Source organism: Rhinoderma darwinii, chromosome 5 (genome assembly GCF_050947455.1).
Source record: "Rhinoderma darwinii isolate aRhiDar2 chromosome 5, aRhiDar2.hap1, whole genome shotgun sequence".
Taxonomy (NCBI): domain Eukaryota; kingdom Metazoa; phylum Chordata; class Amphibia; order Anura; family Rhinodermatidae; genus Rhinoderma; species Rhinoderma darwinii.
Genome location: NC_134691.1, coordinates 2,724,739 through 2,738,674, shown reverse-complemented (window position 1 = coordinate 2,738,674; position 13,936 = coordinate 2,724,739). Strand labels below are relative to the sequence as shown.

The 13,936-nt window shown below is 43.7% G+C and overlaps 1 protein-coding gene across 2 annotated transcripts in view; it reads left to right on the top strand.

Annotated features, from left to right (window-relative positions):
* OPLAH (5-oxoprolinase, ATP-hydrolysing) overlaps window positions 1-13,936 on the top strand; it is a 48,666-nt gene that overhangs the window by 19,639 nt on the left and 15,091 nt on the right. For both annotated transcript variants that reach the window (XM_075825674.1, XM_075825675.1), the window contains exons 10-18: window positions 2,811-3,076; window positions 4,148-4,260; window positions 4,371-4,541; window positions 7,386-7,523; window positions 8,509-8,647; window positions 9,491-9,603; window positions 10,671-10,822; window positions 10,911-11,071; window positions 13,454-13,555. In XM_075825674.1, the coding sequence (XP_075681789.1) occupies window positions 2,811-3,076; window positions 4,148-4,260; window positions 4,371-4,541; window positions 7,386-7,523; window positions 8,509-8,647; window positions 9,491-9,603; window positions 10,671-10,822; window positions 10,911-11,071; window positions 13,454-13,555 (1,355 nt within the window). The remainder of the gene's footprint in view (window positions 1-2,810; window positions 3,077-4,147; window positions 4,261-4,370; window positions 4,542-7,385; window positions 7,524-8,508; window positions 8,648-9,490; window positions 9,604-10,670; window positions 10,823-10,910; window positions 11,072-13,453; window positions 13,556-13,936) is intronic.

Genomic DNA, 13,936 nt, shown 5'->3' with positions numbered 1-13,936 from the left:
CCCGGCGGCAGGCTGGCTATGAGCTGGCGGGATCGGAGGCCGGCCCTGACAACATGATCGCTAGGGCTGATGGGAGACAGCGTGGGACCAGATAAAGTTAAACTTTTATATAAGTATGTTTGCTGATCATTCTGCCGCTTTGTTTTAGCGATTGGTGGGGGTCTCAGCGCTCAGACCCCCCCTAACTATGACATGTCAAAAGTTTTATCAAGGTTTAGTTACACTATAAATAAAAAAAAATTAAAAGATAATTAAGTAATTGAAAAAAATATATAAAAAAATAAATAAATAAATATCTATATACACTTGTTTTATGTCATCGATTAACAAAATAAGTTAAAATTGAAAAAGAATATGGAATATGTGTAAAAACTTGAACTTGGCTTGACAAAAAAAGACCCCCATATTTTGTGTGGTCTTTAACCCCTTAATGACCGGGCCATTTTGCACGTTAATGACCAAGGATTATTTTTTGCTTTTTCACGGTCGCATTCCAAGAGTCGTAACTTTTTTTTTATTCCGTCGACATCGCCGTACAATGGCTTGTTTTTTTGCGGGACGAGTTGTATTCTGTAATTGCACCATTTTTTAGATGCTTATAATATATCGATTAACTTTTATTTAATTTTTTATGGGGGGAATTGGAGAAAAGAGAGAATTTTGCCGTTGTTTTTTTGGACGCCGTTCATCCGGCGGTTTAATTAATGTGTTCATATTATTGGTCAAGTTGTTACGATCGCGGGGATACCATATATGTGTTATTTGTTTTGCCACTTTTACTAAATAAAACCACTTTTTGGGCAAAAAAAGTAGTTTTATTTGATTTTGACTGTAATTTATTTTTATTTTTTTTTCCACAAACTTTATTTAACTGATTTACATTTTTTTATTTAGTCCCACCAGGGGACTTCACCATGCGATGTGCTGATCGCATATATAATGCTTTGGTGTACTTAGTATAGTGTGAAACTGACAGGCAATCTATTAGGACGTGCCTCCGGCATGGCATAATAGGCATACAGCCAGGGCAGGCCTGGGGGGTCTTTGTTAGACACCCGGCTGCCATGGCAACCCGTTGGCAGCCTGAGATCGCATTCACAGGCCACCGATGGGTGACAGAGGGAGCTCCCTCCCTCTGTCAATAGATTTAAATGCCGCGGTCGCTATTGACTGCGGCATTTAACGGGTTAAACGGCTGAGATTGAAGATTTCTTCAATCTCGGCAGTTGCAGCGGGAGCCCAGCTGTCAGTCACAGCCGGGCTCCCGCAGCGATCGCGCGGCCACAGCTTCTATGCCCGCGCGATCTCCATCACGTACATGCACGTGGGAATGCGCGAACAGGCTGCATTCCCCGACGTGCATGTACGTGAAAATGCGGGAAGGGGTTAATGACCAGGCCTTTTTGCGCATTAATGACCAAGTGTTATTTTTTGTTTTTTTCACGGTCGCGTTCCAAGAGTCGTAACTTTTGCTTTTTATTCCGTCGACCTCGCCATGTAAGGGCTTGTTTTTTGCGGGACGAGTTGTATTTTTCACTTGCAGCATGTTTGGATGTATAGAATATATTGAATCACTTTTACTACCTTCATTTTAGCAGAGGATTGAAAGTAAACGGCTATTCCAGCATTGATTTTCGCGTTATAAATTTATGCCGTTCAATATGCGGCGCAAATAACATGTTATCTTTATTCTGTGGGTCGGCACGATTACGGGGATACCAAATATAGAACGGTTTTATATGTTTGCACAATAAAAAACGTTTTAAAAAAAATGACTCGTTTTTGCATCGCCGCATTCCAAGAGCCGTAACTTTATTGTTTTTTTTTGTTGACGTAGCCATATGTGGGCTTGTTTTTTGCAGAAGGTGTCGTTTTCATTGGCAGTATTTTGGGGTACATGGGACTTATTGATTGACTTTTATTTTATTTTTTATGAGGGGAATGGGAGACAAAAAGCAATATTGATGTTGTTTTTTGCTTTTTTTTGGACGCCGTTTAACCGGCGGTTTAATATGTTAACTTTATTCAAGTGCTTACGATCATCGCGGCGATACCATATTTGTGTATATGTTCTTTTTTTTTTACACTTATTAAATCAAATCACTTTTTTAGGAAATAAAAGTTTTTGTTATTATTTTTTACTGTAATCTTTTTATTTTCTCAAACTTACATTTAACTTTTTTTTTATTTTCTCCCATTAGGGGACTTCACTTTGCGATCTTCTGATCGCTTATATAATGCTTGGGTATACGTAGTATAGTGTAAAACTGACAATCTATTAGGACGTGCCTCCGTCATGGTCTAGTAGGCAGTTGCTGAAGGCAGACCTCGGGGCCTTTGTTAGGTCCCCACCTGCCATGACAACCCAATGGTGCCCCACGATCTTGTTGCGGGGTGGCGTTGGGGTGACAGAGGGAGCTGCCTCCCACTGCCAAAAACATTAGATGCTGCTGTACTGTCGTTATTGACAATGGCATCTAATTTGTTAAACTGCCAGAAACGGAGAGCGCTTCGATTCCGGCAGTTGTGGCAGGAGCCAGGCTGTGTAAAGCAGCCGTGCTCCTACCGCTGATCGCGTGGGTAAACTGGCGGTACCCATGAGATCGGAGCGATGGATACATCCGTCACAATTCGGGAACTAGCTCCTGGTTAACGGATATATCCGTCGCTCGTCATTAAGGGGTTAAAGCCGAAAATAGTCTGGTCGTGAAAGGGTTAAATAAAGCAAAGCAGCAGGAAAAATAACATGGTCTTCTCCTAGAATCGTATATCTATAGTAACTCACTGTGAACACATTCATTCTTCTCCAGGGGGACCGCTGACCGTGACGGACGCCAATCTCTGTCTAGGCCGCCTCCTTCCCGATTACTTCCCTCGGATCTTTGGTGCATCGGAGGATCAGCCTCTCTCCCAGGAAGACACGTTACGCATGTTTAAGGAACTCACTTTGGAGATTAACCAATTTCAGTACGGCCGACCAGGGGATGGAACTTCACTCAGTGTTGAGGAAGTGGCCATGGGTTTTATCCGAGTGGCCAATGAAGCCATGTGTCGTCCAATCCGATCACTCACTCAGGTGCGGACTGACTCTGAACTGTAATATCACAACTCGTGCTGTTAGTCTCTTACATCAGGAAAATATCACTAGGATGCAGCTCTGCAGTATATTACAGGCTGTTCTCAGGTTCAGTACAGGATAAGTAATGTAATGTATGTACACAGTGACTCCACCAGCAGAATAGTGAGTGTAGCTCTGGAGTACAATACAGGATGTAACTCAGGATCAGTACAGGATAAGTAATGTAATGTATGTACACAGTGACTCCACCAGCAGAATAATGAGTGCAGCTCTGCAGTATAATACAGGATGTAACTCAGGATCAGTACAGGATAAGTAATGTAATGTATGTACACAGTGACTCCACCAGCAGAATAGTGAGTGCAGCTCTGCAGTATATTACAGGATGTAACTCAGGATCAGTACAGGATAAGTAATGTAATGTATGTACACAGTGACTCCACCAGCAGAATAGTGAGTGCAGCTCTGGAGTATAATACAGGATGTAACTCAGGATCAGTACAGGATAAGTAATGTAATGTATGTACACAGTGACTCCACCAGCAGAATAGTGAGTGTAGCTCTGGAGTACAATACAGGATGTAACTCAGGATCAGTACAGGATAAGTAATGTAATGTATGTACACAGTGACTCCACCAGCAGAATAATGAGTGCAGCTCTGCAGTATAATACAGGATGTAACTCAGGATCAGTACAGGATAAGTAATGTAATGTATGTACACAGTGACTCCTCCAGCAGAATAGTGAGTGCAGCTCTGGAGTATAATACAGGATGTAACTCAGGATCAGTACAGGATAAGTAATGTAATGTATGTACACAGTGACTCCACCAGCAGAATAGTGAGTGCAGCTCTGGAGTATAATACAGGATATAACTCAGGATCAGTACAGGACAAGTAATGTATGTACACAGTGACTCCACCAGCAGAATAGTGAGTGCAGCTCTGCAGTATATTACAGGCTGTTCTCAGGTTCAGTACAGGATAAATATGTAGAATTATTCTATATATAATCTCTCGTGCTCAGTGAATATTAATTACCTTTGTAATCCTTCTATTTGTCTACAGGCTAAAGGTCATGATACCTCTCGTCATGTGTTGGCATGTTTCGGAGGTGCAGGGGGGCAGCATGCTTGTGCTATCGCCCGTTCTCTCGGCATGAAGACAGTGTTCATCCACAAGTAAGCTGCTTTCATTGATTATCTAATTTATGTCCTATAATCAAGGTTTGTGTGTTTTTTGTTTTTTTTTTGTAAAATAACCCTTAGATTTTCATATTGTTCACTTCCAGACACGGCGGTATTCTCTCTGCGTTCGGCATAGCACTGGCCGATGTGGTACATGAGGCTCAGGAACCGTGTTCTGTGACGTATAGTAAAGATTCCTTCCCGTTGCTGGAGGAGAGAATCACAGCCTTGGATTCGCAATGCATTGAAGCCCTTAAGCAACAAGGATTTCACCGGTAGGAGATTGGCGCCATATGTGCAGCAAATTTTGCTAATGTTAAATTGATCTGTCACAAACATGGTACAAAAAAAAGATTATTCGTTACATTTCTCGTATTTGCACCCAGTTAACACAACCGTAAAGTAGGGAAAAAATATTTCAGATTAATTTCAGACTACCCTGGTTATCTGAGGTAGTCGATGCGTTTATAGGGGTTGTCTCATCACAGACGACCCCTTTAATATTGGAGCCACTGTAGCTGGGTTTGCATGGGTCGTGGCCTGCCAGACATGTGGCATTACATGATGACTATAACAAAAATAAATGGACGACTCGGGACCGCCAGATCTGCTGCTTGTTTGAAGCTCTTCACTCTGGCTCATGAAGGGGTGGGGACCTGATAGGACATAATGACAGGAGTTGTCCTAGAACAGCCCATTTTTATTCTTGCTTCCCTGGTGGTCTAGAATAGCGGAGGAGTTAATGTTACCTTCTCTGGTGGTCTAGGATAATTTAGTTAATAATTCTTGCTTCCGTGGTGGTCTAGGGTAGCAGTGGCGTTAATCCTACCATCCATGTGGACTTGCATAGGGGAGTCGTCAATGCCTGCCTCCCTGGTGGATAAGGGCAGCAGAGGAGTTAACGCCACCATCCCTGGTGGTCTGATTGTCCAGTTGTTATTGCATGCCTCCTTGGTGGTCTAGTATAGTCCAGCTGTTCTTGCCAGCTTTCCTGATCTAGGATAATCGAGTTGTTAATGCCTGCTACTCCGGTGGGCTAGGATAATGGATTTGTTATTGCTTGCTTCTCTGGTGGTTTGAAATAGTCCAGTTGTTATTGCCTGCTTCCTTGGTGGTCTAGGATAGTCTAGTGGTTATTGCCTTCTTCCTAGGTTGTTTAGGATAGTCCAGTTGTTATTCCCTGCTTCCTTGGTGGTCTAGGATAGTACAGTTGTTATTCCCTGCTTCCTTGGGGGTCTAGGATAGTCCAGTTGTTATTCCCTGCCTACTTGGTGGTCTAGGATAGTCCAGTTGTTGTTCCCTGCTTCTTTGGTGGTCTAGGATAGTCCAGTTGTTGTTCCCTGCTTTCTAGGTGGTCTAGGATAGTCCAGTTATTGCCTGCTTCCTTGGTGGTCCAGTTGTTATTGCCTGCTTCCCTGGTGGTCTAGGATAGTCCAGTTGTTATTGCCTGCTTCCTAGGTGGTCTAGGATAGTCCAGTTGTTATTGCCTGCTTCCCTGGTGATTAGGATAGTCCAGTTGTTATTGCCTGCTTCCCTGGTGATCTAGGAGAGTCCAGTTGTTATTGCTTGCTTCCTTGGTGGTCTAGCATAGTCCAGTTGTTATTGCCTGCTTCCTTGGTGGTCTAGGATAGTCCAGCTGTTATTGCCTGCTTCCTAGGCGGTGTAGGATAGTCCAGTTGTTCTTGCCTGCTTCCTTGGCGGTCTAGTATAGTCCAGTTGTTATTGCCTGCTTCCTAGGCGGTGTAGGATAGTCCAGTTGTTCTTGCCTGCTTCCTTGGCGGTCTAGGATAGTCCAGTTGTTCTTGCCTGCTTCCTTGGCGGTCTAGGATAGTCCAGTTGTTATTGCTTGCTTCCTTGGTGGTCTAGGATAGTCCAGTTGTTATTGCCTGCTTCCTTGGTGGTCTAGGATAGTCCAGTTGTTATTGCCTGCTTCCTTGGTGGTCTAGGACAGTCCAGTTGTTATTGCCTGCTTCCTTGGCGGTCTAGGATAGTCCAGTTGTTCTTGCCTGCTTCCTTGGCGGTCTAGGATAGTCCAGTTGTTCTTGCCTGCTTCCTTGGCGGTCTAGGATAGTCCAGTTGTTATTGCTTGCTTCCTTGGTGGTCTAGGATAGTCCAGTTGTTATTGCCTGCTTCCTTGGTGGTCTAGGATAGTCCAGTTGTTATTGCCTGCTTCCTTGGTGGTCTAGGATAGTCCAGTTGTTATTGCCTGCTTCCTAGGTGGTGTAGGATAGTCCAGTTGTTATTGCCTGCTTCCTTGGACGTCTACGATAGCCCAGTTGTTATTGCCTGCTTCCCTGGGGATCTAGGATAGTCCAGTTGTTGTTGCCTGCTTCCTAAGTGGTGTAGGATAGTCCAGTTGTTATTGGCTACTTTCTTGGCGGTCTAGGATAGTCCAGTTGTTATTGCTTGCTTCCTTGGTGGTCTAGTATAGTCCAGTTATTGCTTGCTTCCCTGGTGGTCTAGGATAGTCCAGTTGTTATTGCCTGCTTCCCTGGTGGTCTAGGATAGTCCAGTTGTTATTGCTTGCCTCCCAGCTAGTCTAGGATAATTGAGTTGTCATTGCCCGCTTCCCTGGTTGTCTGGGATAGCGGGGGTGTCAATATCGCAGGTGGTGTAGGGTAGTGACGAGATGCCTGCCTGATCTAGGATAGTGGAGAGGTTAATGTAATTTTCCAGGATTAAATATTTATTTACCATAAGTGTCTATGTTAATACAAATAATAACCGTACATTCGTCACACCACCCATACACGTACATTGTACAAACCACAGCTCCATACAGCAGCTACGCAACTTAGAAAATACAACGCCAAACCTATTAGATGGACGCCTCACATGAGCTGTACTACATACAATGTATGGGTGATGGGGGCAATGTATGGGTCACGTTGCGTCTGCATGGTTTATAATGCCAACAATGGAACAGCACAACCGTAACTATCACCTCCATGTCAGATCTAATGGTCCATCCACGTATACAGGAAAAATAATAAAACAGTGGCACTTTAGATTGTTAGCTCTGTAGACTCTCGCTGTATAAGACAAACCTTCCTGATGTAACACATGGGAGTGGTAACGAGAAATCAATGCTTTTCCGATGTTTCTGTTATTTTCTGCAGGTCTCAAATCGACACTGAGCCCTTCCTACATCTCCGTTATGAGCGAACTGATTGTGCCCTCATGTGTTCTGCAAGGGGGTACCCAGCGAACTCCGACTCCTGTCACGTGGGGGATTTCAAGGAGGCCTTCACTGCCAGGTGACATCAGAAAACACATTTTAGGGCTGGATACTTCATATAAACACAACTTATCTGCTCTATTCTGGTAATGCCAAATTTAACTTTAACCCCTTAAGGATTTGGCTAATTGTTACCCACCTCCGGGATGCCCTAACAAAGGGTTATGCAGGACAGCTCCTGGGGCCGTTGGTAGGCCCAGGACATCCCTTAAACGTCATCCAGGGGTCAAGATCAGAATTTTGGGTGACCATTCGCAGGATGAAAAGTTTTACTTCCTGGTTCTGTGTCTGTGTAGGGAGGAAGGAGGGGAAGCTGCAAGTGAGAACAGGAAGACACATCCCAGCCTGTTACTGTCATCTCTTCCCTGAACGGCCCCCTGTGACCCCAAGAGGGGAAGGGAATGGTACAGAAACTTGTCTTTGTTATCCCCCCTCTTATCAATGAGAGAGAGTATATGTGTTCTCAGATTGTCACATTCAGACGGGGCTGACATATGTGAGGAGATGAACTGTTGCATATGTAATCACCCCCTGCGCCTAATCAGACCATTTGTCAACAATATCTGAACAGCAGATATTTTTGATCTATTCGGTTGTGGTGATTATGTGTAGATGTAGTGTGTGCACGTAGACATAAGTGACAGGTATGAACTCTGCGCAACTTGAACTTTTGTCATTAGTAGTTGTGCGTCTCAAGCCTCAGACATTTTTATGCATTTTTTACGCTTTGGTGCAAAATTACATGAAGTTGCCCGTGAGTGTGAAGTTCCGGCTGACATTTTCGCGATGTGCCAGGGATCTTCCTGCAGAAAATATATAGATATGTGGTTGGAATATGATATATATATTTTTTAATTATTTAGGTTTTATTTGTGTAAAATGTGAAAATTGTTCCGGCAGCAAAAGGATTTATATATCACATGACATCAAAGACATATTTAGTTTTTCTTAGATACCAATGAGAGGGCTTTATGCAGAGTGTGAGCGCTGTGATCCCTCACCAGGTATATGAAGGAGTTTGGATTCACCATCCCATCCAGGAATATTGTAGTTGACGACATCCGCGTACGAGGAACGGGCAGCACTGGTATTCGCTGTGAGACTCGCATTAAGCCCAGTGGACGGCCGGCTCGTGTGGAGACTGTGAGTGAAGGCTGAACGCAGCGTCTACTGTCCGTCATTACTTGTGTTTCCCCTAAAATAACATTTTATTGTTTGCTATCTCCATCCCTGGTGAGCTCCATCTCCACACTCCACAGCCTCCTCTGATGCCAAGGTTGCTCCTCCATGCCCCTTCCTAGCTTTAACCACTTGACCTCTCGTAATGAGTATGCAGGCAGTAGCCACATCAATGTGAGCATACTTGTCATAATGATCGCGGTGGGACTGCGCGATTATGCAGCAATAGGTGCTTTTACAGTAGCTATTAGGTGACACTCCAGAATTGGGATGCATCGAATGTCTGTAGAATTTTAGGGAAAATTACAACAAAAAATGCCACGACTGCGCAAAATTGTGCCACTTCTTTGTTTTTGTAAACCTCTGCACGTTTGCCACAATTTTGCTTGACTGCAGCGTTTTTGGTGTGATTTTAATTAAATGACAGCAGAAAAATTACCCAAAAAAATACATCTAGTGTAAATATACAAAAAATAAAAAAAGAATTGTCTGGTTGTTAAAAATAAAATAAAAAAAGATCGGCAAATTTTATAAAATAAAAAACAATACTAGTCACCTCTTCTATGCCCCGCCGGTCTTTGTTTTCGAGCTGCCAGCTAGGATGTATCAAACCGGCACGTTACCACCAAGGCCACTGACAGGCTGCAGGGGGCACACGTTGGTACGGCACGTCATCCCTGGCAGCATGTAAACAAAGACCATCAGGGATCGGCGTATGATTGATGAGGTGAGTAGTGTTCTTGTGATATTTTATAACATTTGCGCCTCTTCAACCAGATAACCCCTTAAACATTAATTTCCTCGCAGGTCACTAAATGCTACTTCGAAGAAGGCAACATGAACACCAATGTGTATCTTCTGGAGGACTTGTCCTGTGACCACACAATCACTGGGCCGGCCATTATCATCGATAAGAACAGGTGCGGATTATTATTGTGGCTCCTTCCATATGAATAATAAAAGATAAAACATGAATAACAAGCACATATAGAAATCAGCCTGAGGTATGTCCTAACAGGCATCACTGCTGGACAGGCCTGGGGGCTTTACTTGGGCCCCAGGCTGTCGATTTGAAATGGTCCGCTCCTGACGGAAGTGAAACAGAGAGAGCCCCCTCCCTTTATTTATATTCCTAAATATGTCCATACACATTATTCAAATCAAACCAGTGGATTTTGGCGGGATCTGTTGACTATCTTGTTGGATTTCAACATGTCTGAACCTGTATTCCCACGGGGATAAGCCGATGCCAGAGGGATCTAGAAGAGATCTGGAGGGGACAAAGGGGTCTGGAGGGAGGACAAGGGTTTGAAAGGAGGACAAAGTGGTCTAGAAAAGAATAAGGAGATCTAAAGGGGTCTGGAAGGGAGGACAGAGGGGTCTATTGGATGGCATGAGGGATCTGGATGAAGAACTGAGGGGTCTAGAAGATGGACTGAGGGTTCTGGAGGAGGGACTGAGTGGTGTGGAGGGAATCGGGTGCATGGAGAGGACAAAGGTTTCTAGGTGGGACAGAGGGGGTCTGAAGGGGACAGAGGAGTCTGTAGGAAAGCGAGGGTTTTGGTGGGGATAGTGGTATCTGGAGGTGACCGAAGGGTTTCGGTTAATGCCCCTCTCCCCATTGACATAAATATGCACACTCGGCCGAGTCAGGAGAGATCAGTCAAATGATAATACTGATTTCAGGTGTTAAACTGCCAAGATCTGAGGTTTCTCTGATCCCAGCTATTACATCGGTAGGGAGGTTGTCAATCTTCGCTCTCCTCTCGCTGTTGATCACGCAGCATAATTGCTGTGCCCTGCGATCTTCCTGAATTAGTTGTATGTCATGGCGTCTGTAGGCGAGGCAAACCACAATGTACAGTTACGTTATGGTGCGACAAGAAGTTCAGGTCCATGAATGGTGACGTGAGCCTCTTATTTAAATCGTCAAGATTTCTAGATCCAGGTATTTTGTTGGAATGATCATGTTGATTTGAGTTTTTAGTACCGTGCTGGTGGATCCGGACTGCACAGCCTCTATAACGGAGTATGGCGATATCCAGATCTCTGTAGGAAGCGGAAAACAACAAACGATTGGACCAGAGCTGGACACCATCCAGTTGTCCATCTTTTCCCACCGGTTCATGAGCATAGCCGGTCAGGATCTTCTAACATTTTCTTCTATTATTATGATACCTACATTCATTCCAATACTTATCTAACATCTCCTCCTCTTCCTGCGTAGAACAAATGGGTCGTATCCTTCAAAGAACCGCCATCTCCACCAACATCAAAGAACGCCTGGACTTTTCCTGTGCGCTTTTTGGTCCTGATGGGGGTCTGGTGTCCAATGCCCCCCACATTCCAGTGCACTTGGGGGCCATGCAGGAAACGATAAAATTTCAGGTAAGGCCAGGTTCCTGTTCACACCTTGTGATCATACAGGTCCTTCTCAAAGAATTAGAATATCATCAAAAAGTTAATTTATTTCAGTAATTCAATTCAAAAAGTGTCTCATATATTCTATAGATGCATTACACACGGAGGGATCTCATATATTCTATAGATGCATTACACACAGAGGGATCTATTTCCAGCATGTTTTTTATTTTAATGTTGATGATTATGGGAACAGTTAATGAAAACCCAAAATTTAGTCTCTCAGAAAATTATATTATATAAGCCCAATTTAAAAAATGATTTTTAATACAGAAATGTCGTCCTACTGAAAAGTATGTCCAGTATCTGCCCTTAATACTTGGTCGGGGCTTCTTTTGCATGAATTACTGCATCAATGCGGCGTGGCATGGGGGCGATCAGCCTGTGGCACTGCTGAGGGGTTGTCAATGCGGCGTGGGGGCGATCAACCTGTGGCACTGCTGAGGGGTGATCAATGCGGCGTGGCATGAGGGCGATCAGCCTGTGGCACTGCTGAGGTGTTAATAATGCGACGTGGCATGGGGGCGATCAGCCTGTGGCACTGCTGAGGTGTTAATAATGCGACGTGGAATGGAGGCGATCAGCCTGTGGCACTGCTGAGGTGTTATTAATGCGGCGTGGCATGGAGGAGATCAGCCTGTGGTACTGCTGAGGTGTTAATAATGCGACGTGGCATGGAGGTGATCAACCTGTGGCACTGCTGAGGGGTTATCAATGCGGCGTGGCATGGAGGCGATCAGCCTGTGGCACTGCTGAGGTGTTATTAATGCGGCGTGGCATGGAGGCGATCAGCCTGTGGCACTGCTGAGGTGTTATTAATGCGGCGTGGCATGGAGGCGATCAGCCTGTGGCACTGCTGAGGTGTTATCAATGCGGCGTGGCATGGAGGCGATCAGCCTGTGGCACTGCTGAGGTGTTATCAATGCGGCGTGGCATGGAGGCGATCAGCCTGTGGCACTGCTGATATCACCGTGATCGTACTGACCCGCAGAATAAAGATCACGTGTCATTTCCACTGTACATTAAACACCGTAAAAAAGAAACCCATAAGTAAATGGCGGAACTGCTGTTTTTTTCCAATTGCACCCAATTCTGTTTGTTTTTTTCCAGCTTCACAGTACATGGCACATAATATTAAATAATACCATTAGGAAGTACAACTCCAAGGAAAAAAACTATTAAAAGTTCCCGTTTCCCATTTTTCCCCTAAAGCAATATTAAGAAAATAACAGTAAACGTAACTGGTATCGCCACGTAAGTAAAAGATTGAACTATCACAGCATAGCGTGGTTTAATCTGCACGGTGAACGCCGTAACATAATTATATATATATATCAAAAAAACATGCAAATTGCTGCTTTTTGGTCACCTTAGCTCTTCAAAAAAATTGTATAAATAAAATAAATAGTGATCAAAAAGTTGCATGTACCACAAAATGGTATTGGTGAAAACTACGGCTCGCCCCGCAAACTTTAAGCCCTCACACCGCTAAAATGTTGAAAAAATAAAAAAGTTGCGGCTCTCAGAATACGGGGACACAAATGGTTTTTTTTTTCTAGCAAATAGTTTTATTTTTTTGTAAAACATAAAACATAAATTTGGTATCGCCGTAATCGTATCAACCCGTAGAATAAGGTGAATGTCGTTTTTACCACATGATGGACGCCATAAAAACAAAACAAATGGTGTAATCGCTGTTTTTTTGCCCATTTCACCCCACAAATAATTTGTATTTGGCTTCCCAGTACATTATGCGGTACAATAAATTGTGCCATGAAAAACTACAACTTGTCCTGTAAAAAACAAGCCCTCGTATGGCTGTCAACGAAGAAATAAAAAGGTTATGGGTTTTGGAAGGCGGGGAGGAAAAGACTAAATTGAAAAAATTCTAATTGGCTGTGTCCTTAAGGGGTTAATTAAAGAGGTTTTCTGGAGAGAGAAAATGGATGACATTTCCTCATCAATATCCGATCACTGGGGGTCCGACTTTTGGCATGGAGATCAAAGAAACTTTTGTTGTTTTAGCTCTTCTATGTCAGGGTCAAAGCCGACCGTGGTATAGAAGGGGTAGAACACTTTTGGGAGCGCCACAGGGATACAGGATACGTTGAGAGCCCAGGGTTGTCTTTTAGTAGAGCCAAGCTAAGACCAAGTAGTTTTTCCCCCAAATTATCAAAATTTATTTAAATGGGAAGGGAGAAAATCAATAAAATTACAAACGGGCCGGGTCGTGAAGGGGTTAATGAACCACAGAAAATAATATAATCGGAGTATTGTTCTCTTTTTTTGGGGTCTCGTGGATTACATTACAACTTATCTGAGTACTTTTTTTTTTTTTTTTGGCTTTAGATTAAAAACTTGCAAGATGATCTGAAAGAAGGTGATGTGATTCTGAGCAATCACCCATGCGCTGGGGGCAGTCACCTGCCGGATCTGACAGTTATCACGCCTGTAAGTATCCGCCAAACCCCAGAATTATCTATCCGTTGAAATCTCAGAAATATTATGTTTGTCCACGTCCCCTTCCTTGTTTACCAGGCACAGCGCCATACATATGGTTGTGGTTATGACTGGTACTGCAGCTTAGTCCCATGCACTAGAATGGAGGACCATTGTCTCCTCACTCTGCTGATTGGAGGGGTTTCCGGTAGTCCATTCCCCACAATCGAATATTGATAGTATATCCAAACCATAGGTCATCTATATTGATGTAGCCGAAAACCCCATTGAGTACATGTATGGCACCAGTAAACCATTGAGGCTTATTTTAAAAGAATCCCATTATCTGTTTTTGTGTTGTAGTTCTGTCAGTTTTTGTTGTATGACTGTGAC